The following is a 25,841-nucleotide window of genomic DNA, read 5'->3' as shown; positions in this document are numbered from 1 at the left end:
TTTTTAAAAAAATATATATTTTTCCAAAAAGCGCGGGCAATAGCATATTCGGCAAACAAAACTCAGTCATGATTTTGATTCTGCTGATTCCGTAGAAAGAATAGTCATATATGCCGAGTGAAACAAACACAGTTAACAAGAAAATATGCATTCATGATCATCCAAAATATTAGAATTTTATTTATTTATTTTAGGGACCTAGTGCTGAGGAAGAGAACAAGTGTAGAGGAGAAAGTGCAGTACTTGCTAGATAGCGTGATGCAAGAGGAAGAAGGTAACCGATGCCGAAGATGGAATGAAAGATTTGAAATTGTTGCTGACAGTGACATCCAACGCGTGAGTACTTCCTGGGTATGAGAAATATATATACTAGGGTTCGTATATACATACATAAAAGGATGTGATTTAATTTCTTTTGAGTCAAGCTTTCAGCTCAGGGCTTCTGTCTCTTGAGTGCAGAGTCCATTCTCAATTATTTGGCCTACTTTGTACCCCAGACACCAAGGCAGTGCCTTCTCTTGCTTCCTTTTAAATCTTGCATTTTGTATCTATTTTTCGTTTAGTGCTTACTTGGAAATAAGTATCACTGAACTCAGAGCGACTTAGTTTTAGGTAATAATTCCATAGGGATAGCAGTGTTATCTTCTGTTAACAAAAATAAACAGGAGTTTTGTGGCACCCTATCCTTGCATAGTATTTTATGAACTAGAGACAGTCTGGAGTCTATTTTGTCAGCTGTGTGTAGGCTGTTTTTATAATATTTTTCTTCATACTCTCATGCATAAATGTGTTCTTAGTGATGACCTGGTACCACTATATACATCTGATTAAATGGGCTCAGTGCACAAAAGCTTATGCTGGGGTAAAATATTTTTGGGCTTTCAGATGCCCCAAGGCTCCTGTTTAGTTTTACTTCAAAGTAACTGTTAATATTTTATTTATATAATTTATAGTCCACCTTTCTCACTGAGACTCAAGGTGGATTACACAGTGTGAGATTAGTACAATCAAGTTCAAGGACATTTCCATAAACAATGCCGTAAGGTAAATAAACACAATTCTACAAAGACATAGCATTAGTAAGAATCCAATACAGAGTCGAAGAAATGCTGAAACAGAACATAAGCAATTCTAGGGTTGACATTGGATCACATGAAGCACAAGTAGCTCATAGGAGCACATATTTAAGACAACAGGTAGTACGTAAGGCAACATAGTGATGAAGTCTAAGGTCCTTAACTCATTAGCGAAGCATCTGAGAGCCCCTCCCTACAATACAAAAGCCTTTTTGAATAATTCAGTTTTGCATTGTTTGCGGAAAGCTAGGAGAGTGGGGATATGATTATTCAAGATTATTCTAAAGATAGAAAAGCATATATGGTGTTGATTTGCTGCAATATGTTTGCTGCAATATTATGGGGAGTACTGTAGAAGAATGCAAAAAGGAAGAATACCCATTTCTGTTCAAGCTACTAGCTCATTCTTGGCTTTTTTGAGACAACCTGCCCTGACAATTTCTGTACTGTAGTGGATGGAAATGTAGAAGTGTGATGTGCTCCTATAGTGTTTTAGACTTAAAATAACTTGCAGTCCCCTCCCCCCAGAATATTGAACAGAAGCTTGCAGAATTCTCAGTACCATCCCAAGCCGAGTTACAGTCTCCTAATTCCATTAACTTCAGTGTACTTAAGAATGTAACTCTGCTCAGGATTGCACCATTAAGCATACTAATATTTAATTAAAACAAATAAGATAGACACACATGGCTATGAGCTCCTAAAAATATTGTTGGCATCTCTGATAACCTGTTCAGTTAAAATCAGGTTAAAATATTGTACATAAATTCCGTAAATAAGTTCCAATGGGAACAGAAATGGATTGCTGAGTCTTGCTCATACAAATGTATGTTCTTTATATATGTTCTTCATATTTATTGTATCTGAAGAAATGAGCTAAGGCTCATGAAAGCTCATACCCTACATTTTGTTAGTCTTATAGGTGCTACTGGACTCTTGCTCTTTTGTACTTCATATATCAACTTTCAACAATGGACTTCTGTGGGGAGCGGCTCAAGGTTGTAGGATTATTCTGAGTGTAGTGAAATTTACATTCCTTTCCCAAACATATTTATTGGACAATAAGCCTCCTTGGTCTCCATGGGATTTACTTGGAAGTAGCATGGAGAAGGTTGATTGTGAAGATTGGTATTTTTGAAGTCAGCAGCAGAGCGTTCTGGGAGACTGAGAAGTTCAGTGAGTTGAACATCATATTTGAATGGAAACTTTGAATGGAGAACTTTGAATGGAGATGCCCCAGTCACTGAATCTGAATGGATCAGCAAATTTGATTTCATGTATACATTTGTACAATGAGGATAACACTTGACGCATCTGATGAATTGAACTCGTATCCACAGGGTCTTTTGCCGCAATAAATTGTGAGGCTGGATCCTATAGGTACATGTGCAAAAAGTATTTACGCTTACAATTTTTCCTACCTTCCTCCTCTCATAACAGCAGGGCAGAAGGGTAAAAGACATTGCTACTGTTCACAGGGCCCCCAAGGACAAAAGCCCTGGATATGAGTGGATGGTAGTGATGATGGAGAATGGGGAAAAAAACTGCTCCACTTTGCTCTTGTGCATGTAATGTTCTTGCTCCACCATGTTTTCTCTCCTGAGCTACCCACTGGTACAAGAATGAACTGGAGTAATTTCTTTCAATTCTTCTTCTTCTCTACAAGCCTCCATGCTGAGTGATTTCCCCCCCCCCCCACAAGGAGTCCCATGACTCAGCAGGACATTTTCAAGGGTCGCCCAGGTCTCTTCTGAGAAGAGGACGGCATGAAAATATCAGCCACTGGTTAACTGGTTGTGTGGCAGACTAACTGCTACACAACCAGTTAGTCTTTAAGGACTTTTTGTGTTTGCTGTAGCATGCTATAGATTGGTTCTATGGAGGATTTATATGAGTGGTGGTAGATGGATGATTTTTGCCCCTCCTATGGCAGACCTATGATTTTCCATTCATGCTGTTCCTAGGAGCTCCCTCAGAAACAGGATTTTGGAGGACATTTGGAGCTGTAGTGGGAGGAGCAATGCAAGAAATTCAGGTTTATATTTTTGGCAGGATCCAAGCCTTTATGGCTATTACCCTATATATGTTTTTACTTTAAATAAATTACTGACGAACTAATTTATGATTTTTCTATTGCTCTGCATTTTAGATGTTTGCGTCAAACAAGGAGATCAGTGGAACAGTTATAATAACCTCTTATCTAAACTTCCTAGAAGTTGATACAATGAAGACTCTCCCTCCTAGAAGGAACCAATAAATTCAGAATCTTCTGTAGTTGATTTTTAAAAATAACTTTTAGAATTAATACCCTTGCATTTTTTTTTTTGGCTGGCCTGTTAAATCTATTTTTGAGAAGAGCATTTTGTGTTTGTGGCCTAATTTCATTTTTAAATGGCATTTGAGTATTTTTGTCATACCAACCAAGGAAATAAAAACTAATGTAATAAAAGAGAGTAGGAAAATATTGGAATAATACTAAATCAGAAGAAACATTTTTGAATGCTTTGTGTCATGTATGAAGATGGCCTGTTGGAAGAGGACATTTGGGAGTACAAATCTATGTGGAAGCCAAAGTCAGTATGCCAAAATTCAGAAGTTATCTCCACAAATGTACAGCAATCAAATGATGAAGAGAGTAAGGCACAAAGTAGTGGCAGCAGAAGTAATAGGAAAACATTAGAAGGAAAAGACAAGCCTAATAAAGCAAAGCAAAGGCCAAGGCAGAGCATAATTCAGACATCCTTAAAGCAAGCCCAGAATGTTGGCGTGTCCAACAATGACCGTGTTGTACAGTCCGAAGAAGGAATATCATCTTCAGCAAAACCTAAGAAAAACTGTAAGAAGCAAAGCCCTGTAAATGTACGTCCTGTATATGAAGGATACTGCCCAAGTTGCCAGATGCCTTTCTCTTCACTTTTGGTCCAGACACCTCAGTGGCATGTTAGTGAATGTTTGGACAGTGCAGGGACTGCTGAAAAGGCTACAGTCAAGGGTAAGAAAATGTTTGTTCAGTATGGTTTTTACAAGCCCTGCTGTTGTGCCTTTAAGAGCAATATAACATTCAGATACTTAGAAGGTGAAATATTTTCCTTGCTGTGAAAACATACATGTCTGTGTGCTTCTAAAAGGCTAGGAGCAGAGCCACTTAAAAGAAAAATATATAACATTAGATTAGGTTTTAAATTGGAATTGCAACTGTAAAGACAGCATTACCTAAAAATGTTTTTGGAAAAGAGTCTGGGAGTTCTGGAGTACATCTTCTGCGCCAGTGACAAGACGTAGGTGTCAAGCTGGCAAAGGCAACTACAAATATTCTTTCTTAATTACACAATTCTACTTATACAGGGAATTCTATAAATCTAAAGTGACAGTCTGTTCTCATCTATTTGTTTCAGCCTAATCTATTCCTATTGGGCATTTTATGATGATTGAAAGAGAAAACAAATGAGCAAAAGGCCTAAGTGAGCTGTAATGTTCATAATGCTGATGAAAAATCAAATATTTAAATGTTCCTATATAAAATACATCTTGCACAGAAAGAGAGAGAGAACTAGAATGTCGAGGTTGGGGATGCTAAACCAGAGCATTTCACATGATATGCTATTCTTAGGTATGTCTGGAGTATTTTACACAGGGGAGCATTAAAAAATTGGACACCCCCTCTGGAATATGACATAATATAGTACATCCACATCTTGTTGAAATAATCAATTTTAGCTCATATGGCCTTCTTTTATCCATATTTATTAGGAAATAAATCTCACTAATTTCAGTATGACTTTTTATATAAACCTTTTCTCCTTCTCCCTTGATACTAAAACTCATGGGTGCTCAATGAAATTGATACACAGTAGATTCAGGATGTACAAAAGGAAGTTCTTCTTTACTCAATGACTTACTAAATTGTAGAATTTACTGCCAGTGGATGTAGTGATTGTAGTGAGCATAGATAGGGAATAATACATATTCACAGAAGAAGTCCATTAATGGCCACTAGACTCATCAGAAGCAGCAAACCTCTGAATACCAACACTAGGAGACTCCAGTTTAGGCTAACAGTTTTATAGATTTCCCCACATCCTGGGAGTTTCCTTTCAAACCCAGTTGGAAATTAGGGGTGCAGGTTCACAGTCTCCCTCCAAGCCTGCTCTTCACCTTTCAGTTCAAAAGTCTAGATAACAGGTTAAGGCACCAAGGCAGACAGCCAGTATTGATCTGTCTTGGCTTCTTTGACAGCGGAGCCCAGGATTCTATTCCATTCGTTGCTCTATTGATTACCATATACCTGTCTCTCCTTTCAGGAGATACAACGTTAGAATCTATTTTCTCCCCTATCTGCAGCTGGGCCAGACTTATTCTAAGTGCAGAGTTTAACCTTTCATAACAGGCCTTGGTCTCTGTGCTGTTTTTGTTGGCCCTCTAGGGCGATTGGTTGGAACAGGATGGTGGACTAAAGGAACCACCAGGCTGGTCCAGTGAAGCAGGTGTGCACCAGATGTTATTGATTGGAGCCTGGCACATTCCCAAGTAAAGCTTTGGCAACCGAGTTGTGTTAATCTCTTTATGCTGTAATTCATCATCTGTAGTGCTTTCATAGATGGAATATTGTGTGTTTTTCTTTCACTATTGAGACTTTTATTTCTTTTCTTAGAGTGCCCTGATGGTCTTCTATGCACTTCAACTATACCGTCTCATTACCAGCGCTATAGTCATTTCCTGCTTGCTGCCAGCAGAGCAGGAGATCATCTTGTGGAATTCTCATCATCTTTCCTGGAAAACAATCTTTTTGGTCATAATACTTCTCAGTCCATTAACTGTAGCAATACTTTTGAAGATGGGGTGTCAAAAGAGCTGAACAAGAATATGGGGAAACCTCCAAACTGCTGTGTTCTGATAGAGCAGAGTTCATCAAATATGAATTCTGTGGATGTAGCTAATATAAAGGCTTCTCCTTTGGAAAACATTCAAGATTTCCATCAATACAGACTACAGTCCATAGGTGGTACAAAACAGGTTGCAAGTCTGGGCCCTCTTTCTCAAGAAACTCAAGGTAATCGTGATCAAGAAAATCAGTATTACTCACTTCAATTAAACACAGTCTCTGAAGCTGACTTTAGCGACTGTGACATTTCTTACTCTCCTCTTAATACAGATGAAGAAAAATCTACAGAAGAGGAAGGGGAGGCAGAGGAAGAGGAAGAAACTAAGGTAAAACATCTCAAGAAAAGACTGTTTGTTGCTGAAAGCCCAGAAGACAAAAGTAGAAAAGCTGGAAGCTATGTATTTAATAAACCAGTTGGTACTTCGCAACAGAAGGAACTTGAGCACAACAGTGTTAAAAGAACAAACAATGAATCCTGTGAAACTTCAAATATATTCCCAGTTATGGATATAGTTTCTAAGTCTCTTTCTCAGGGTAGTATTCCCAGCAGGATTTTAAGTTCAAACAAATGTTCTAAACACACTGCAGAAGAACTTGCTCCCCCTGTTGATTACAGGAGAAGTGGAGAAGACCTTGAGGGACCTAAACTGAGTTCTTCCATACTGAACACAGGTGATTGTGAGTGGGTCAACTCTAGTTGGAAATTCCCTACAGATTCTACTGTTAAGAACAAGCCATTGCTATTGAAATTCATGGAAGAAAGCATCAGTCCTTTTCAGTCCTGCCAAGCTGACTTTTTAGAGAAGTTGTGCCATGTAGCTAAAACTAACCCTGACACATGTGGAAATACACTAGTTCATAACAATTCATACTCAATCATAGAAAAAGAAGGAAGGCTTAGTAATACTGTAGCTATGCCTGTTTTTCCTAAAACTGTTACACAAAAATTGTCACATGTTTCTGCTGCAAATCTTAAAATCCAAGCCACTCCTGCCAAGGAGCTAAAACAAATGGACATTGGTGTTTTCTTTGGGTTGCAACCGAAAGCAAAAACGGAGAATGACCAAAAGAAAAATCTTTATGAGAAAACACAGACTTTGAGTCCATCCACCACTGCAGAAAAGAGGTCCAGATCTAGAAAGAGGAAAGCTGAAGGATCATTGGGAGACTCAGATGTGGTTTCAGAAAGCTCAAGAAAAACTGCCACCCTTACAGAGCCAACATTTGGTGGACAGAGAAGGTGGAAAAAAAGATTTAGAGAGTCATGGGCTGCTGAAGGTGAAAGAAGAAAAAAACACTGCCCTTTCTATAAAAAGATACCAGGTATTATGTTATGTTTCTTGAACTACTTCTTTTATTATGTTGCTAAGTTTTCTCCTTTATGGTAAAAACCATATTCTCTTTTTATATTTTGAACAATATCTTTAACATGCAATCTTAGCGATTCTTTAAACACCTCCCTCTCCGGGCTCGAGTACTTCTGCATTAATTAGTTGCAGGAAGAAAGCCTGTGCCATTTGTTGACCAAAATATACATGAAAATGATTTTTTTAAAGGAAGTCTGTATACAAATCAAATATACAGAGAAATGTGAAAACATACTATGACTTCTGTCATTTTCTGGACAGAGAAAATGAAAGAGATTTTTTACTCACTCACAAACACACCCTTCTTAAAAAGACTTAACAAAATAAGTTTTATTAGAATCAAGTTCCTAAGTCACATATATCATCTGTAACATGTATTGTTTCATATATGTTACTTAACTTTATTAAGTAGCTATATAGTTGCCACATATGAAATAATACTTCATGAACTTCGTGTTTTCATTTGCTTTTTGAATAAGCAGTTTGTTTTATTTTAGGCGTTTGAGAAACTAACCATGGTGTTCTGAGCAAGTCTACTCAGAATCCTATTCAAGTCCAGTCAATGGAGCTGATTACCAGGAAAGTGCTCTTAGGATTGCACTGTAAATGTATAGCTTGAAGCCACTGTATATTTAGCCTTAAGTAAATATCCATAGGATTGCATCCTTAAAGGTTTTAGGAAACAAAATTATACTAGTCTAGTAAATCAGTGTAGCAGTTCACATTTACAAGGTCATAGATCCAGAGGAGTTAGCCATGTTAGTCTGTAGTAGCAAAATTGAAAAGAGTCCAGTAGCACCTTTAAGACTAACCAACTTTACTGTAGCACAAGCTTTCGAGAACCATCCCTCTCCTCTGTATTTCTGAAGGTCTCCTAGTTCTTCTTGCCTTTCATCTGTCCAAGCCCTGTGATTTATAACGTTTAAGACTTTTGAGGCCCTGTGCTCAGGAAATCTAGGATTTTGTGCTAAAAATCTTAATAGGTAGAACAATGATAAATACATTTGCATGTTTAATGTATAGGTTTTCCTTTTAAGTTTTTTATTATTTTGAAGCTTTATGTTATTTTGTGAGGGACTAGGGGTGAAGAGCAGTGTTTCTGGAAAAATGTGAGAAACAAGAAAAATTTGGAAACAGTAGGGAGACAGACGTGTGGTTCCTGTTGTTGGTCCTACAGAAAAAGAAAATGTGCACAGATACAATATGCTTCAGCAGTTTACCTCGACATCTTGTGTTGCTTGTCCTATTTTTAAAATGTCTCTTAAAGCTATGCTTATTAATTTTCCCTGTAACTTTAGAAACCCAGGTTCAAATCTACACCTTGTCGTGAAGATCATTGGCTGAATTTAAGCCAGTCACTTGCTGTCAACTTAACCTGCCTCAATGGGTAGTGGTAGTGGCAGCAAGGATTAAATGGTGGCAGAACACTGCATGGGAGAATGATGGGTAGATATGGTAGATGCATTTATTGAGGGTTTTAAAAAAAAAGATGGTAGCAGCTCCTATTTATCTGAGTTAACTCAGCTGTATGAATTTGTTACAGGAACTGGCTTTGTAGTAGATGCATTCCAGTATGGAGAAATTGAAGGCTGCACAGGCTATTTCCTTACACATTTCCATTCTGATCATTATGGTGGCCTAACTAAAAAGTTTACATTCCCAATATACTGCAATAAGGTATGTTTTTTGTACCTTAGAGGTACCTTGTAAGATCTATACTGATTTTTGTACTGAACATGGCTGTATTTAGGCAATACCTGTAACCATCATTAAGCCAGGAGGCTTCTGAATCTGGCTTCCTGCTGGGCTCATGAAGGCTTCTCACTCCACTTCCTCCCTTTTTGCACAGAAAATACTAGTTAGAATTTAACTCCTGTTACCAATGCTGTACAAATTCATTTTCCTCCCACAACCTGGGCTTCTTTCTGTGTAAGAATCTCAGTTGCAGGTGGGGAGTAAACACACACAAAAAAGAGATGCTGGTATCTATGAAGTTCTCCCTTCTCAGCCCAGGACCTGAATGCCCAAGAGGTGCCAGTACTCCATACTGGTGTGTCCCCCTGTGAAAAGGCCCTGCAGATATCATAGAGAAATGAGATTAGTTTCTGGTATGATTGGAGGAGGAAGAGGAGGGAGGACGAGGCACTCATGTGTGCAGCAAGGACTTAGTTTTCTCTGGGGCTTCAAAACATCTGCAGAGGGTCCCGGTCCTGAGGATCCCGGTGTTTCTTAGCCATTGGGAGCAGCCTGGGCAGCTCTGTTGCTTTTCCCATGCATGCCTTTGTGGTAATTTGTTACCCGTTTTGACTGATGTTTCTTTCCTGTATTGCGAATACAAACCCAATCGTGTTCATTAGCTGTATTTCTTTAATAATTCACCTTCCAGAGAGTCTTTGTATATAAATATGTGGATTAGATAATTTGTTTGTATTGGTGAAAATGAACTTGAGGTTCAGCATCAAAGAAAAGTGTGTTAGAATAGACCAGACATTAACAAATGTTGTTGCCGGGGGACATGGTACTTTGATAATTCTCTGTGGTGCCTCAAGTTTATCTCCAGCCCCCTTGACAGCTCAGTAGAACCAGCACCCACAGCCATTCCTCAGAGGCAGGGTTGGAGTGTGGCTTAAGAAGCTGGCTTGTAGCCTTTAGCTCAGTCTCAAGGAGGGCTCCGCCCTTTGCCTTTTAGGTACAGCCCCCACCCACCCCTGGCCAGGGCTTACTTAAAAGGCAAGGAATGGAATACTATTTAAGAAGCTTTGTTGGCAGCTCCTGCTATGCCTTATAGGACTTTTGGCACAGGTAACTAATCCAGCACTTCTGCTGTGTGTCAAAATCCTCGTTTAAGAGGGGGGTTGGAGCGCTTCTTTAAAAGGTACAGCAAGGGAGCAAGTGCAAGGAGAGATGAGACAGACTAGACAAACAGGGACAGACAGACAGACAGACAGACAAAAGGTAATTGCATTTATCCTGAGCAGACTGTAATCACTAAATAGAAAGCATTAAATAATAAATAAAAAGGCATGCACTCATGCCTCCTTTCCACTCAAAGCATATTCTCCTGAGCAAACTTATTTTAAAAACCCTAGTAGGACTTTGTTATATGCTTGTGAACTTAATATGTATTTTCTCTTTAAGATAGCTTTAGACATGCTTCAGCAACATTCTGCTCTTTTCTTTTTTCCATATTTGTTTCTGCCTGCCATGTATGCAAAATACATGGAAGTGGCTGAAGTATCCTTTTCCCTTTCCAAGTATTGAAGGGGGAACTTGACAGAATGGGGAAAGTTGGTGGCTAAACACTTTTGATTTTTCAGATAACTGGGAATCTGGTGAAGAGCAAACTTCATGTGCAAGAACAGTATGTCCATGTCTTACCAATGGATACAGAATGTATAGTAAATGGCATCAAAGTGGTGTTGCTCGATGCTAATCAGTAGGTATCTTTTGGCAACGCCAATGTCAATGTTTAACAGTAAAATCACGTATTTTAACTAGATTCCTATACTTTGTGCTTGGAGATACATGGCTTCTAAATCAAAATTCCTTTCTTTCCCTCCACCCTTTCACTCCCTGGCAGTTGTCCTGGTGCTGCAATGATCCTTTTTTCCCTTCCAAATGGGACAGTTGCATTACACACGGGAGACTTCAGAGCTAATCCTTCTATGGAGCATTATCCTTTTCTGATTGGCCAGAAAGTTCATAGTCTGTACTTGGATACTACGTAAGTTGCATTCTCTTAATGAAACGTGCTTAATTTAGACTACATTGTGTCCCAGTACTATTCTTCTGTATATTGGGTTATGCTTAATGCTATACTGCAGAGTTTGTGAACCTGGCCTCATTCTCTGCCTGGTGCTAAAGACAATTTGGGGATCTGGGACCCAGGATAAGTTTTGGGGCAGATTATGTTGCCTTTTTCTAGTAATAGAAGGTACACTTGCTTTATGTATACTGTTTTGTCTCTTCTATTTGTGCCAACATATGTAGCAGTTGCAGATGTCGCAGATTATTTGCTTAGATGTTATGTAAATACACACAACCCACCAACCCCTAATTGCGTATACGTTCTATCTTATATGTAACAAACTCCTTCATTATAAATTTTGATAACGTTACCCTGCACCAATTTTAACAATGATCAGTAAAAAGTAACAAGATCAAAGCATGCAATTTTGAAAAAGTATAATTTAGGATTCTTAAACATATATATTAAGAAAGACATCGTAATCATGAAGCAGTTAAAGGTAGTATTCCTCACTGTAATCAGTGCAGAGTTATTGATAGGGAGATGTAAATTATTATGAGTCTTATCCTATGGAGCCAATCTAGTGTACTGATTGGAGTGTTGTATTAGGAGCTAGGTGACCCAGGTTCTAATCCACGCTGCACCAAACTCACTTGGTGACAGTCTCTCTCTCTCTCAGACTGAACTCACAGTGTTGTTTGGACTAAAATGAGGAGGAGGCACATTCACCACTCTCAGCTCCTTAAGGGAAAAGTGGTATAAAAATGTGTAAATAGACAGATTGATGGATTGGCAAGATTAGTTGCTTGTGCCATTTCCAGTAAAGGTTAGTCCACTGTTGGGCAAGTGGGGCATCCCTGATTAGACCCTAGCCTGAAAGGATGGAGACATTTGCATCAGCAGCCATGGCTTCTTGGGATATGAAGCAAGAGAACTACGAGGAAATCCCTTTCCTTTTCTGCCCCCTTTTGAGGGGGTCTTCTCAGTTGTGGGCTGTGACACCAAAACTCTGTAATTCTCTCCCCAGAGAGATTCATCTGTCCCCTTCTGTTGCCATCTTATGCAGATGGATGTTTCATTTGGTGTTCCCTCAGTGATCGCTCTTTCCTCCTCAGTGTTTTAACTGTGGTTTTTATGTTTTTGTATGTATTTTAGCTCTGGTTTTGACTGTTTTAATGGTATGTTTTTAATTTGTTAGCCACCTTGGTGATCCTTGTGAAGTCAGAAAGGCAAGATATAAATTTTGCAACATAAAAGAAATGTATCTCTGCTTTACTGTTATTCTGCTTGTATATAATCCATGTTTGGGACATTAGATAAAGCAATGTTTTCTCTGGAGCCAATTCTTTAATATACCTTCTGTTTCCATTTTTTAGATATTGTAGTCCTGAATATACTTTTCCTTCCCAGCAAGAAGTTATTCAGTTTGCTGTCAATACTGCCTTTGAGACAGTGACTTTAAACCCCCGAACTTTGATTGTTTGTGGCACATATTCTGTTGGAAAAGAAAAAGTTTTTCTAGGTATGTGTGTTACTCTTTGTAATAAAGGCCAAAAGATAGTGCATGACTGACAGTTTTAAATAGCTTACTCCTAAGTAAGTGTGGACATGATTAATAGAATGTTAATAGAATTTACATTTTGTATGACATAGGGCAGGGGTGGCCAAACTTTCTTGAGGTAAGAGCCACACAGAATAAATGTCAGATGTTTGAGAGCCACAAGACATGATGCACTGAAGTGACTTCAGAAGAGGAGGTGGGTTTGGGGGAGTGTCCTGAAAGTGACATCACAGGAAGAGGTGGGCTTTTGGTGCAGTATGCTGGAAGTGACATCACTGGAAGGGGTGGAGCTGGGAAAGAGCCATTACCTGACCTTTGACTTGGATGGGATGTCACAAAAGTGACGTCCCATCCTTGCTAGGCTTCACCCCTAAAGTCCCCAGATATTTTCGGAGTCACACCTAGCAACCCCAACATTTGTATTGAAAATATGAAAAACGTGGAAAGAAAGAAGGGAAGGGAGGGAAAGAACTAAACTAAAATCAAATGTATGGCTGCGGCAACACTCAGAGACCTCTGGGAGCCGCACAATATGTCTAGAAGAGCCACATGTGGCTCCTGAGCCGCAGTTTGGCCACCCCTGACATAGGGCAAAGTAGTCAAAGCTCTCTCTTTTGAAATGTCTGCTTCTTACATTTTTAACCCAGAACACATGGGTCATCTTGGTACAGAGTGTGGAGATAGACCAGCATGTGACTTGAACTGATCATTGAGTGTTGCCCCTTTTTAGTAACGCTAAATTTTAAAGCATTTAAGCAGTATTAATAGTCCTGTAAATGTAAGGCATTTTTAAAACTTTTAATCTCAATTTCTGGGTATGTGCATTATTTTTCCAATTGCAATGTAATTTATTTCCATGCTGAACTGGAACCAGCTGAGACATCCACATCAACTATTCCTGAACACTGTTATTAAATGAATCTTTTAGCTACTTTATTTAATTTCAAACCTTTTTATGCCCTGTACTTATCACTGCACTTTTAAATCTTATGGTGCTTTTAACTGACTGTTTTTAATCAAGCAGGCAGATACAGCTTTAATAGTTTTTTAATGAATTAGTCTTTGCCATTTTCTAATGTGAGCACCATGCAAGTTTTTAAGTTCTAGCTTTTGAATCGTCATAACTGTTCTCTCCCCCAGAGAAACCCTTATGGGGAGAGAAGGAATTCTGAAGCCTTTAATATAGCAGTCTTGACAAATCAGACCTTCCTAATGTTTATCACAGGGTTTTTTTTTTTTGCACATCTTCAGATGGAGAATAGGAATGGCAAAAAATGAGAGAAACTGATAGTAGAACTTCCTTCTAGCCCTAACATAGCCCAATTTCCTGTGACTTCTTTCTTTCTAAAATACCTCTGTTGGGTTGGCTGGTGTTTTGAAGAGTGTACTCTGCCACAGACTAGCATAAACTTGGTGCAAAAACTCAGAAGGGTCCTCTAGGATAATAAATTGACATAAATGGGTCAAGTTTTTATTTTCTTTGCCTAGTTCCATTTTCATCGTATCTTAATTTCTTTCCACTGTGAATTCTGCAGCTATTGCTGAAGTTCTAGGCTCAAAAGTGAGCATGTCCCAAGAGAAATACAAAACACTGCAGTGTTTGGAATCAGCAGAAATAAATTCCCTCATCACCCTAGACTGGAGCAATACTTTACTTCATCTTCTGCCTATGATGCAAATTAATTTTAAGGTAAGCTTACAATCTGTCACTTATATTTACCTACTTTATCTTGAATTGATTGGGGAGACACACAGAAGTATATCAGTTTAATTCTTTGTCCTGTTCTTTCTAACATCACATTGAGTTAGCTCTTTTTTGATAATCTGCATGAGGCAGATTTAAAAATTAACAGGAAATATAAACCACAGATGTCTAATAGCTCTCTTCCTGCATCTTCATGAAACAAGACAAGATGACTTATTGCTCTTTTTTTGAAGTAGCTTTTACACAGAGATTGTATTCCGTCTCATATTGACCACTGAGATAAGTACTATCCAATAGTACCTGTCCAATAATTTGAAAGCATTAGATCAGCCACAGTCATATTGAAAATGAATTATGAACCAGAGGTCAGACTCTAACCACATATATTCTACAGTATGAACACTGCATAACTTCTGAAAGTGTTTATCAAATGACTTAGAGAAGTAGGGTGGATGCCAAGTTGAAGTTAATACAGTTTACTACATTGAGGCTAATGTGACTCTTTTCAACTGTGGCTATAAATGGTCACACTTGGGATGATACTTTATTTCTTCTACATTGAGTTTTGATGCTATGAAAAGTATTTGGGGGTGGGGGGATACTTAACTCTGTCCTGTCTTCTGCCTCCTCCCTCAACAGCTTCCTAATGTGTCCTACTACGATGCTCGAGATTATGCTGATTTAATACTGTATCATCCACTTTTGGTGATGTTCTTTTCTTTGAATTTGAAACCTTTCTCTTTTTTTGCTGCTATCTCCTCTTTTAGTAATTATTTTTAATAATAATTTTGATGTAGTCTTTGATCAGTCTACTTGGCATTTGTCTACTCTCCATAGTTCTTTTAGTCTTTATGTTTATATAATTTCTCCTACTCATCTTGTTGAACATTCTGTTGATTTTTAAAATTACATCTTGTTCTTTGCTGTATCTCACAGCTACAATTTTTCCTGAGTTGTCATCAGTATGTGGACGACAGCTTCATCTCGTGTTTCCACCAGGGATGCTGTGGAAACTGTGAACAGGTGCCGAGAGGCAATTTTGGGATGGATGAGGGCCAACAGGATGAAACTTAATCTTGACAGAATGGAGGTGTTACTGGTGGGGGGAAGGTTTGACCCAGGAATGAGGATATCTCCTATTCTGGGGTTGGACTCCCCCTAAAAAAGCAGGTTTGTAGCTTGGGGGTGCTGCTGGACCTAGGCCTCCTGTTGGATAAACAGGTGGCAGGGAGGACAAGGACACTTTTCATCAGATGAGGCCCTTCCTGGGAAGAGGGATCACACCACTGTCATGCAAGCATTGGTAACATCCAGATTAGATTACTGCAGTGCTCTCTGCATGGTGTTGCCCTTGACGACTGTTCAGAAGCTATAGTTATTACAGAATCCTGTGGCCAGGAGTGGGTCATATGGACAATATCACTCAAAATGTATTCCATCTATACTAGCTACAAGGGGCTGGTATTGTCCTTTAAAGCCCTATATGGCTCAGGACCATCATACCTTAAAGACTGCCTTTTCCCATATGAACCTACCCGTCCACTCCAGTCATCTTCAGTGGTTTTGCTTCAGGTGCCCTTCCACCTTCTGTAGCTAAACAGGTGGCAACATGAGAAGGGGTTGGTAAGGCAGCATCTAAATATTATTTTAAAAATAATATATTGGATCACATTTTAATTTCTTTTACACTCCATCTTGCTGTCAAGACTTTCATTTCATGATCATCCACTGAAATGAGGAATTCTTTTTCTTCTTGCATTGTTTTTCTCTTAGCTCCTATTTAGTTTTATTCTTCTCATCTCTTAGCTTTTGTTTGGTCTTCTTGTCTTTGACTTTTTTGCTCCTCTTATTTCTCTCTAATTGGCCTGCATGTCTTCAACTTTGGTTAATTTCCTTGCTTTGCTATTTTCATTTCTGTTTTCATGGTTTTTGAGTATTCATAGTTTTCTTTCTGAGACATTGGGTCCTTGAGTTTCTACATTGTATTTTTCCAAGATGAGTTAGGTTGGTCACTGAAGGCTGTTGCTATTGTTTTCAGTAAGCTTTAGTTACGTATATTCCTAAAATACCGAAGGGAAATCTGACTCGTAGTCCAATCCTACTGTTTCTACCAAGTGCTAGACTTTGATGGTTTCAGTGGAACTTAGCTTCTGAGGACCTATTCCTCAGACAGACTGCATGATGTCTCAGTAACCAGCAATACACTTATAAAATATTACATTGATGTCTTAAAGTTAAGCACAGGATATCTTTGACAGGATTATATGATAAAAGAAAATTATATTGTTTAGCAGTATATACATACAATGAATCTTTGCGGTGGTGGTGATGTTTGGGATAGCTGCAGTTTCTAATTCCGTTACCCCATTTGTTCCGGTATAAGCCATTGTCAAAAATGACTATAATATAGACCATGTCAATACTAGTTTCTTTCTTTGCTTCCATATCTGCAGCATGTAATGCTCCAGGGCCGGATCGAGGGGGGGCAGAGGGAGTAGTCTGCCCCCGGCGCCACCAGGGAGGGGGCGCCGGGAGCAGCTGCCAGAGGGCACAGGCAGCAGCGCGGGCAGCCTCACAGCCCCCCGCGCTTCCTTTTGCCTGCCCCGCAGGACAGGGGGTGGCCGGCTTGCCGCGCACCCCCTATCCTGCAGGGCAGGCAAAAGGCAGCGCGGGTGGCCACCCTCGCTGCCTTTTGCATGACCTGCAGGGCAGGGGGTGCTCGGCCAGTCAGCTGCCCCCTGTCCTGCAGGGCAGGCGAAAGCAGCACGGGGCTGCGAGGCCGCCCGCGCCATTTGCCTGTGGGGAGGTGAATGGCGCAGGCAGCTTCCCAGCTCCGCACGCTGCCCCCGCCGTTCCGCCCTGCATGATGATGTCACCTAAGTGACGTCATAACGCAGTGCGGGGAGCGGGCTTACGCTGCACGCGCAAGGTGGTCAGCCTAAGGTTTCCCCGGGCAAGGGCGACCCTAGATCCGGTGCTGTAATGCTCATTCTGTTTCAGGGAACTAAACTGGCCACTCTTGTGTTTTTATTCCTAAATTTATATTCTACTGTTTGATATAATTCTTCTCAGTCACCAAGGATTTTCAACTCAATAAGAGAAATTTTGTTTGTGTACAGAAAAAAAATGTGAAACCTTGACAATGTTTATTTTTCTTGCCTTGATTTTTCTTTGTAATTTCCATATTTTAGTGGTTTCAGCATGCTCAAGTACAGTAAGTTTTGTGGGTATTCAGCCTGTGAGGATCTAGTCCATTTTGGGTTTCTGTAAGTCTGCACTTGAGCGAGTCAGATTGAAGTGGTGCCTAGGGAAGATGACATCAGCAGTTTTGTCAGTGTGGCTTGTTTTGGTTTTTTGCACGTTACAACGTTGTAACATTTGGATATTAGAAGAGGTCACGGTTAACCTCTACCTCACCCTGTACATGTCCATTAGTGATTGAATGGTGTTATTTGACTGTATCATTGTTGTTTTTTTAGATTAAAAACTGGGGTGGGGGGATTGGATTAAAAAATATAGGGAGTGCAAAGACTCCTGCACAAAATGTCGTCCTAAATAGTTTGTGTTGGTTAGAAGACAATTTATATCATACTGCCGAGGTTAGCGAGCACACTCAACACACACCAAACCATGATACTATTTCAGTGTGTTGATTGGCGGATGTGTTCTGGAGGGAAATTTTAAAATATTAAGTGGGATTCAGGGCTCTCTACAGAGTTTTTCTGTTAGCCATCACATCATTCTCCCCCTCCCAATATTGTAAGGGTTTTTTTAAAGGAAAAAACACAGCAATGTTGCAACGTTGTTGTTTTTATATATTTTTTTAATGTCGGGGGGGCTGAACTTAAAAAAGCAGGAAATACGGAGACTCTGGTACAAAATGTCATCCTAAACAGCTTGTGCTACTGAGAAGACTATTTACATCATATTGCCACGGTTAGCATGCATACACAACACACAACAAACAATGATGACTTTTTTTTTAGGATGAAAGCTGACAGTGGTGGGAGAAGAAAGAGGGGAATGGGTCTATCTACACATTGCTGTTCAACCAGTTGGGATGCAGGAAGATAATGGGGACGGAGAAAGGCAGAGTCAGGGCTTTTTATATCTCAAAAACGCTGTCTTTTAACTTTGCTAGAGAAAAAAAATGGGGTATGTGCTCAAGGAGAGAAATTGCAGAAAGCCCAGGGAGGGAGGATCTGTTCTGTAGCAGATGCAGCTTTTTCTCTATGCAGAACTCAGAAGAATATGGGAAGCAATTTGAAGACTGAACCTAGCTATTTTGACCATACATGCCGAACTGTGGATACATCAAAGTTGTATTGGTCTAGAACTGACACACAAAAAAACCCATGCAGAAAAGCCGTTGGTTTCTTGTGCTTCCTTATTGATACAAGTAAAGTCTTCCTAAACTCTCTCGGAGCTGTGTCACCTTTTCTAGCCAATAGTTGAAAGCTGTATTGGTGGAAAAGCCTTGATTCATGATCTGGCTTTAGTAAGATTCTCATAAATTCTGTGCCAAATCCTGTGTTTCCAAATCCTGCAAGCAGAAATCTCCACTTCTATGCTGATTGTGCAAAATGCTTAATAAAAAGAATGCTGTAGTTGGTGTGGTTCCGGTGTTTTCTACGTTGATTATAGGAAGAGTGTGAAAATTTATAAAACTATGTGTCAGTTGTCATTTACAAAACCCACAGGACCCTTGCCACCTATGCTGAGTGTGTGGGTCTTGAATTCTTAATAACCAGCTGTAACTTTCTATCACCAGGGTTTACAGAACCACTTGAATAAATTCTCATTGAATTTTGATCATATTTTGGCCTTTAAACCTACTGGGTGGACATATTCAGACAGATGTAACTCTTTAAGTGAGATCCAACCTCAGACCAGAGGAAAAATCACTATATACGGTACTGTCACTTCAAATGATTCAATATGTTTAGTTTTCTTCAGATAGCCTTTTCATATATTGTCTTTTGTCATCTTTTGATGCACTATTCCGACAACATCTATGTCTAAAACTTGTGCTACCATAACTGGGACTAGACCAGTTTTAACATAGAGTTCTGAACAAACTGAAAGGAAACATTGGAACCAGAAGTATAACTTATTTCCTGTATAAGCCCTAGTACTATTTGATCTGAAGAAAACTCATGAAACAACTCTATGCTTAAAAACAAATACCCAGGTGTGATCTACGGACTGTAGACTAAATGAGACTGTTTCAGTTTCATGAAGCTTGACAAAGATTATAATTGAGAACAGATTAAATTTAAAACTTGGTTAAATACATAACTAAACATGACCAATAGGAAAAGTTCATCATGAATGTATAAAGAGAAATTGTGCTTTCTTGTCCCTTTTTTTCCCCAGTAGCAGCCGCTTTAAGAATTTATGTTCAGTGGCTTAAGCAACCATTTCCCTACTCAAAGATTTGGACTGCTCACATAGTAGTCAGGCTTTACAAGCCATTACCCAACACAGATTTATTCAGAACTAAGCCAGTTGAGAGAGGTTTAGCTGTACATAACTGTGATTAAGAAGTTCAAAATAGTCAAAAGTAGTGGTGGTAATAATGATAATACTTTATTCATGTAATACTTTACTTTATCAATATTATATCCTAGCTCTGCATATCCCCTTTTGGTCCATGAATGGGCCAAGTGTTAAAATTATTTGCACAGCAGAGTTATGTGGACAGATGAAACATTTGCAAAGATGTTTGCCTCTTCAGAATAAAATGCAGCCTTTCTAAGAAAAGTTATGAAAACAGGGACACGAGCAACACTGTTTAACTTCCCCTTCAGAGCCCTGCATTTGGAGTTGAAGTCATCACTTAGCGGTCACGCACTTTGTCTACATTACATTGCTGTAATAGTGATAGCCCCATAAGGTAGATCTCCATATTACAAATATTGGACTGAGACTGAATGTCTGAGATCCCCTAGTGAGACATGTACCAAGCACTATGAAAACCATAGCCTAATTTCTTAGTACTTTATTACACCAGCTTTCAGTGTTGCACCTGAGGTACAGAACAGAGTCATGGTCTGGGGAAATGATAGATACATGGTATTAGGCATTCCCTGGGATGTGGCATTTTTCAAAGTCTTTCTCAGCTGGTCAAATAAACGTCAACAGAATATAGCACTGGCAGGGTCCTTCAGCAAAGGCTTTGAGCCTTTACTCGGTAATCGCTGCATAAAAGGAAAAATTCTTTCTTGGATTTCTTGGAAGTGGATAGAATTATCTCATTAGTCCTTTTAGAGGGTAGAGGAAAAAATGGGATTTCCCAAGTATTAATCTCTCTCTCTCTCTCTCTCTCTCTCTCTCTCTCTCTCTCTCTCTCTCTCTCTCATATATTGTAAGTGAACAGTGATGTTTTAGCATTTTCTAGTAATGTAAAATTATTGAAGTCTTGTGTTTTAAATTACTGATATTCAATTCTTCAAGTACATTTTTCAGAAATATCTTAAAGTAGACAATCCGTTGTAGTCCTTAGTGCTGAATTTTAAATGTCCATTGATACACATTGAAAGGTGGAGAGAGCTGTATTTTATTTAGAGTTAACTATTGCCAAATGGATATTTTAATTGGTAGTAGTTCTTTGGAAATGTCAGCAAAATCTATACCTCACTTCTAAAACACGCGCAGTCTTGCAGGAAAAGTTTAAGGAAAAGTTTTTATACTTTTCGTTTACTGATTCTGTGGATAGTGTTAAACCTTCTAACAGAAAAAGGCGCACTGTCTCTTGGCTTCTAAACAGACCATTTGCTTGCACTGAACACTCTCAGGATTTCAGCATGACAAATAGCTTGATACTCAGAATGACAAACCAAAACATTCTTCTAAATCTTTCTTAGTTTGCAGTATTTATTTAGTAAATGTATATCCCGCGTTACTCTTTGGAAAATCACCCATTAATATCTTCCACACCGCACATTGTCTAAATTTCTTCTGTGTTTTGTTGGCAGGGATCCCTTACAGTGAACACAGCAGTTTTCTAGAAATGAAGCGATTTGTCCAGTGGTTGAAGCCACACAAAATTATCCCTACTGTAAATGTAGGTGATTGGAAAGCCAGAAATGAAATGGAGAAACATTTTAGAGATTGGAAGATGGAAGTTGAAGGGCAGAACTAGGAAGAGGAATGAACTTTACACTACAGCATATGTCTGCCTTAAATTCCATTTGAGATGTTCAGCCATGGTCAGAATCATACTTTCATGCAGAAGCCAGTGGTATGGTATGGATATTCCAAATTTTCTGATTGATCCAGTTCCACAAAGAAGAGAGAGTGGCATGCAATAGACATGACCGTTTCTCTGTTCTACCTTTTTATCTACAAGAAGAGAAACTGTAATGTAGCTTTGTATTAATATGTAAGGCAAGTGTATTTTGTAGATAAGCAGCCATTCCAAGTGTGGGGGAGGGGGGTTCTGATAAACATGAATGTCTGCAGGGATTTGCTTACTAAATGTACAGGAAGGAAAGCTGCTTATTCTCATGGTAAAAATACATGTACACATTCTAGTCTACACATATGAGAATGTGACATCAAAACTAGCTACAGAAAGTGATTCAGTCTAAAGATTTATTTCCCAAACAATTTTTCCATCCAGTCTTTCATGTAGTTTCCTCCTGTGACTTCTGACATCTGTCCCTGGCATACTGCAATATATGTTTCTGTTCCTGGGGCCAAGCAACTGCATAAAGATCTTAGTGAGCAATTTCCAGCTGCGGGTTTTGTGGTCTCCTAGCAAGTTAAGTGCCCACTTGCCAAAGATCCTAGATACAGAAATATGGGCAGAATCTCTACTACTGAAGAACCTGGAAGGATTGCTCAATGGCAAGGGATTATTTTATTTTAAAGGTACAGCATGGGAAAACAGATCAACAATTTCATACATGAATGTGGGGGAATGACATGTAGGTCACAGCTCCCTAAGGGATATTCCTAAGCACATTGGATATTGGTAAGTCAAGACTTGTACTGCATGATAGTACCCCAAAGCCATAGAACAATCAGCTTCTTTCTCAGCAGTCAAAAATCTGAATACTTTTTAAAACATTGGTATAATTTATAACTTAACTAAGAGCTGTGACTGCATTGTGCACTTGTGATATGGTGAGGAGGACTGCCGCCTCCTGCCTTCACCGTCCGTTGTCTGGGAGTCTGCACTGTTTCCTCAGCCTCTCATCTCCGTGAATGCAGGTTTCTGGGTCTTCCTGGGTAGCGACTGGTGGAATCGGTGTGTGTGTGTGTGGGGGGGGGGGGGGTGATGCTTGCAGGTGGTCGCTGAGTCTGGACTAGCTGCTGCTGTATCTGGATAAGAATAATTTTTAAATAATATACATTAATGAAAATATCTTCCACGGTTTTATAAAAATATATTTCAAATACACTGTGCATTTGTATCCTGTTTAAATTTTGCATGAAATTTCTTAAATTAATAAAAATATATCAAATATGCCCCAAAGTGTTGCTGCAGCTTCTTTCTATGTGTCCCTGCTACTGTTTTTCTTTTGACTCTGACCTGTGATCAGTGCAAACCATGTGAGTAGTTTACATAAATCATGGCTTTATTTGTATTCTATACAAAAAGCATCAGTTTATATTAACAGTCACAAAGTTTTATCAATCAGCAGGTGATAGCAGTGATGGAGGAATAGGTGGAAGCAAATGAAAACTCAGAAAGAGTCCTGCTGGATTAAATAAAAAGCATCTGTTTGTACTGGGTTGGATTTTAAGGCTCTCCCACTAAGTGGAGAATCTTCCATTCACAGAGAACTTGTTTCATGAACAGAATACATCTTCCTCTCATGGAATGCTTCTCTTATGAGCAGAAGGGTTCCAGTAGTGGCCAGCTGCCCTGTAAGCCCACAAGCAGGACATTTTCACTCACGATTTGCTCCCACCCAGCTGATATTCAGGAGTCAGTGGCTATGCATAATAGTAGCCACCATTCATTAATTTGATACATTCTCTTTTCTAACTATCTAAGCCACTACGAATGTATTCCATTTGTTAATTGTACATTGTATGAAGAAGTATTTCCTTTGCTCTGTCGTGGCTTTTCTGTTCACCATTTTCATTGAATGCAAATTGCTCTCTATCCTTGCAATACACTTAATGATTTTATAAACTTTTATGATGTCTACCAGTGGTCATTTTAATATGCCCAAATGCTGTGGCCTTTCAACACAAGGAGTTTTCAAGGTGGGAACCCCCCTGATAACCACTTTCCTGAGACCTGGTGCAGTGCCACATTGGGGAAGGGTGCTCAGAAGAGCTACATGTTGGCACCAAAGCCACTTGAGTGAACATCTGTTTTCTGGGCAGTCAGCACCATACCCTATCAGTTTATATGTGAAGTTGGAAAAATGGTTGTAACATTTATAAAAAGTATATAAATAATTTTAATAATTTCACTATACTTTTCTCATATCCCATACTTCATATTAATTTATGGATATGTTAAATAGTACAGGTCCCAACAGAAGTCCTCAGAGGACTATACTGCTTACCTTTCATCCATTGTAAAAACCATCCTATTTCTTCCTGTTCTTTAATGAGCTATACTGGACCTATCCTTTTAACCCATAACACACTGCTAAGTTTACTCAGGGGCCTTTGGTGAGGGACTTTGCTAAAAGCATTTTGAAAGTTCAAGTATATAGTGTGTATTGGATCACGGTTTGCTGCCTGGTCAATGACATTCTGAAAACAGCTCTAAAAGTATAATGTAGCAAGCCTCTGTGTAAGCAATGCTTCCTCAATAGGGCTTGATTGCCTTTATGTTTTAATAATTCTATTACTTGAAGCAGGCATTGGATTAACAGACTTGTACTTTTCTAGCTACCTGTTAAAACTTAGTGTTATGATAGCTACATCTAGTCAACAGGATGATTTTCATGATGTTGCATATATTTGTCAAAAGATCAACATTCACATTTGAGAAATCTCATCCTGCCTGGTGGCTTATTAATTTTTTAAATTGTCAATTAGCCCTAGCACCTACCCTCTTGCCACCTCTATGCCAGCCTTCCCAATAGCAGGTAAAGCACTAGTGTGACTATGCAAAGAACCATAGGTCTGAAATGGTTAGCAATCAGCCAACTTTAATAATAAGTTCTCTTCAACAGGGCAGCATCTGTTCAAACTGAGCACTTGAGCAGGAGAGAAAGACAAAGAGTTGACATTTGTTAGCCCTTTCACACCTTATTGGGATATTACATGAAGATCATAACATGAATCTGAGGTTTTCCTTCTTCTGTTTGGTTTCAAGTGGAATAGGCTGCCCAGGATAAAGAAGTTCATAAAAGGACTTGTCTAGACAGAAAAATCTTGGAAAAGTTTTGTTGGAATTGGCAGGAGTCCGCATGTGACCACTTGTACCTCTTCAGTACATCTTGTCTTGGTTTGAGCCAGATACCAACAGAGATTGTCTAGTCTTCAATGCTGAGATGGACTGCTGCCAATTAGCATTTCCCATTGGCTTTAGACAATGGCTTCAGATTTGATCTGAGCAGTTTGTTCCCAGATTTCTTAAATATAATTAATATACCTGTTCCCAGTCCTATACTTCCACCCTAGTGATTCTTTCATGCACACTGACAGCAACTTTCCAACCTATCATCCATGTTCATGATTAATAGCATCTATATTTAATCTTTAACTTGGCCACATGCTGGGAGGAAAAATTTCTCCTATGATCTTAAACTTAGGATGACATTTATGTTCATCCAACTGGAGCCTGTAAAGCAAAATGAATAATATTGGAGTTAGATTACTAGACTGGAACTACAAGCAGGTATGGAAAAACACCCAATTACTTACTTTTGTTACTCTAGAATTCTTCCCAAGTGCTTCCTGGTCAGTGGGTGGCAAGGGAGGCAAAATACCCAATGGGAATGAAATTCTGCAATCAGTATTTCTCATACAAATTGGACTCTGGAGTCAACTCTATGATTCCATATAAATAATAATAATATAATAATAATAATAGTGCTTATATACCGCTCTTCTAGGCAGATCAGTGCTCCACCCAGAGCAGTGAACAAGTGTTATTATCCCCACAGTACAGCTGGGGAACTGGGGCTAAGAGGAGTGACTTACCCAAGGCTACCTACCGAGCTCATGGCAGTAAAGGGATTCAAACCGGTAAAGTGCTGATTCACAGCCAAACCTGATAACTGGAAATTTTATAACAACTCAGCAATATGGCCATTGCAAAAGAAATATGTTGAGTAGGTTACATTTTGTATCTTATTTTCTTGAGATCAGTATGGCAATAATATTTTATACCAGACAGTTATACTTCCTTAAATGAAAGGTCTAGACCAGTTATCTTCAACAACAGACACTTCTGATGTTTTAAAGGCAGACAGTGAATAGGACCAACCCTAATGTTTAATATTATGCCAAGCACCCTGACTAATAGCATTTGGGCTTACTGTGCTTGATTACTTTTTAATCCATCTATGCTACTGGCCTTTC

The 25,841-nt window shown here is 39.1% G+C and overlaps 1 protein-coding gene across 1 annotated transcript; it reads left to right on the top strand.

Moving 5' to 3' along the window:
* The first annotated feature begins 255 nt into the window (after window positions 1-255).
* Window positions 256-22,814, top strand: DCLRE1A (DNA cross-link repair 1A). Its single transcript, XM_054982086.1, has 10 exons — window positions 256-336; window positions 3,226-4,068; window positions 5,728-7,281; window positions 8,869-9,002; window positions 10,643-10,761; window positions 10,906-11,049; window positions 12,450-12,595; window positions 14,170-14,324; window positions 19,111-19,252; window positions 21,317-22,814. Exons 2-10 carry the CDS (start codon window positions 3,576-3,578, stop codon window positions 21,481-21,483), a joined length of 3,054 nt encoding a protein of 1,017 aa, XP_054838061.1. The 5' UTR covers window positions 256-336; window positions 3,226-3,575; the 3' UTR covers window positions 21,484-22,814.
* The last annotated feature ends 3,027 nt before the right edge of the window (window positions 22,815-25,841 follow it).

The sequence above is a fragment of the Eublepharis macularius genome, chromosome 6 (assembly GCF_028583425.1).
Source record: "Eublepharis macularius isolate TG4126 chromosome 6, MPM_Emac_v1.0, whole genome shotgun sequence".
Lineage (NCBI taxonomy): Eukaryota > Metazoa > Chordata > Lepidosauria > Squamata > Eublepharidae > Eublepharis > Eublepharis macularius.
This window is presented reverse-complemented; position numbering and strand designations above follow the sequence as displayed.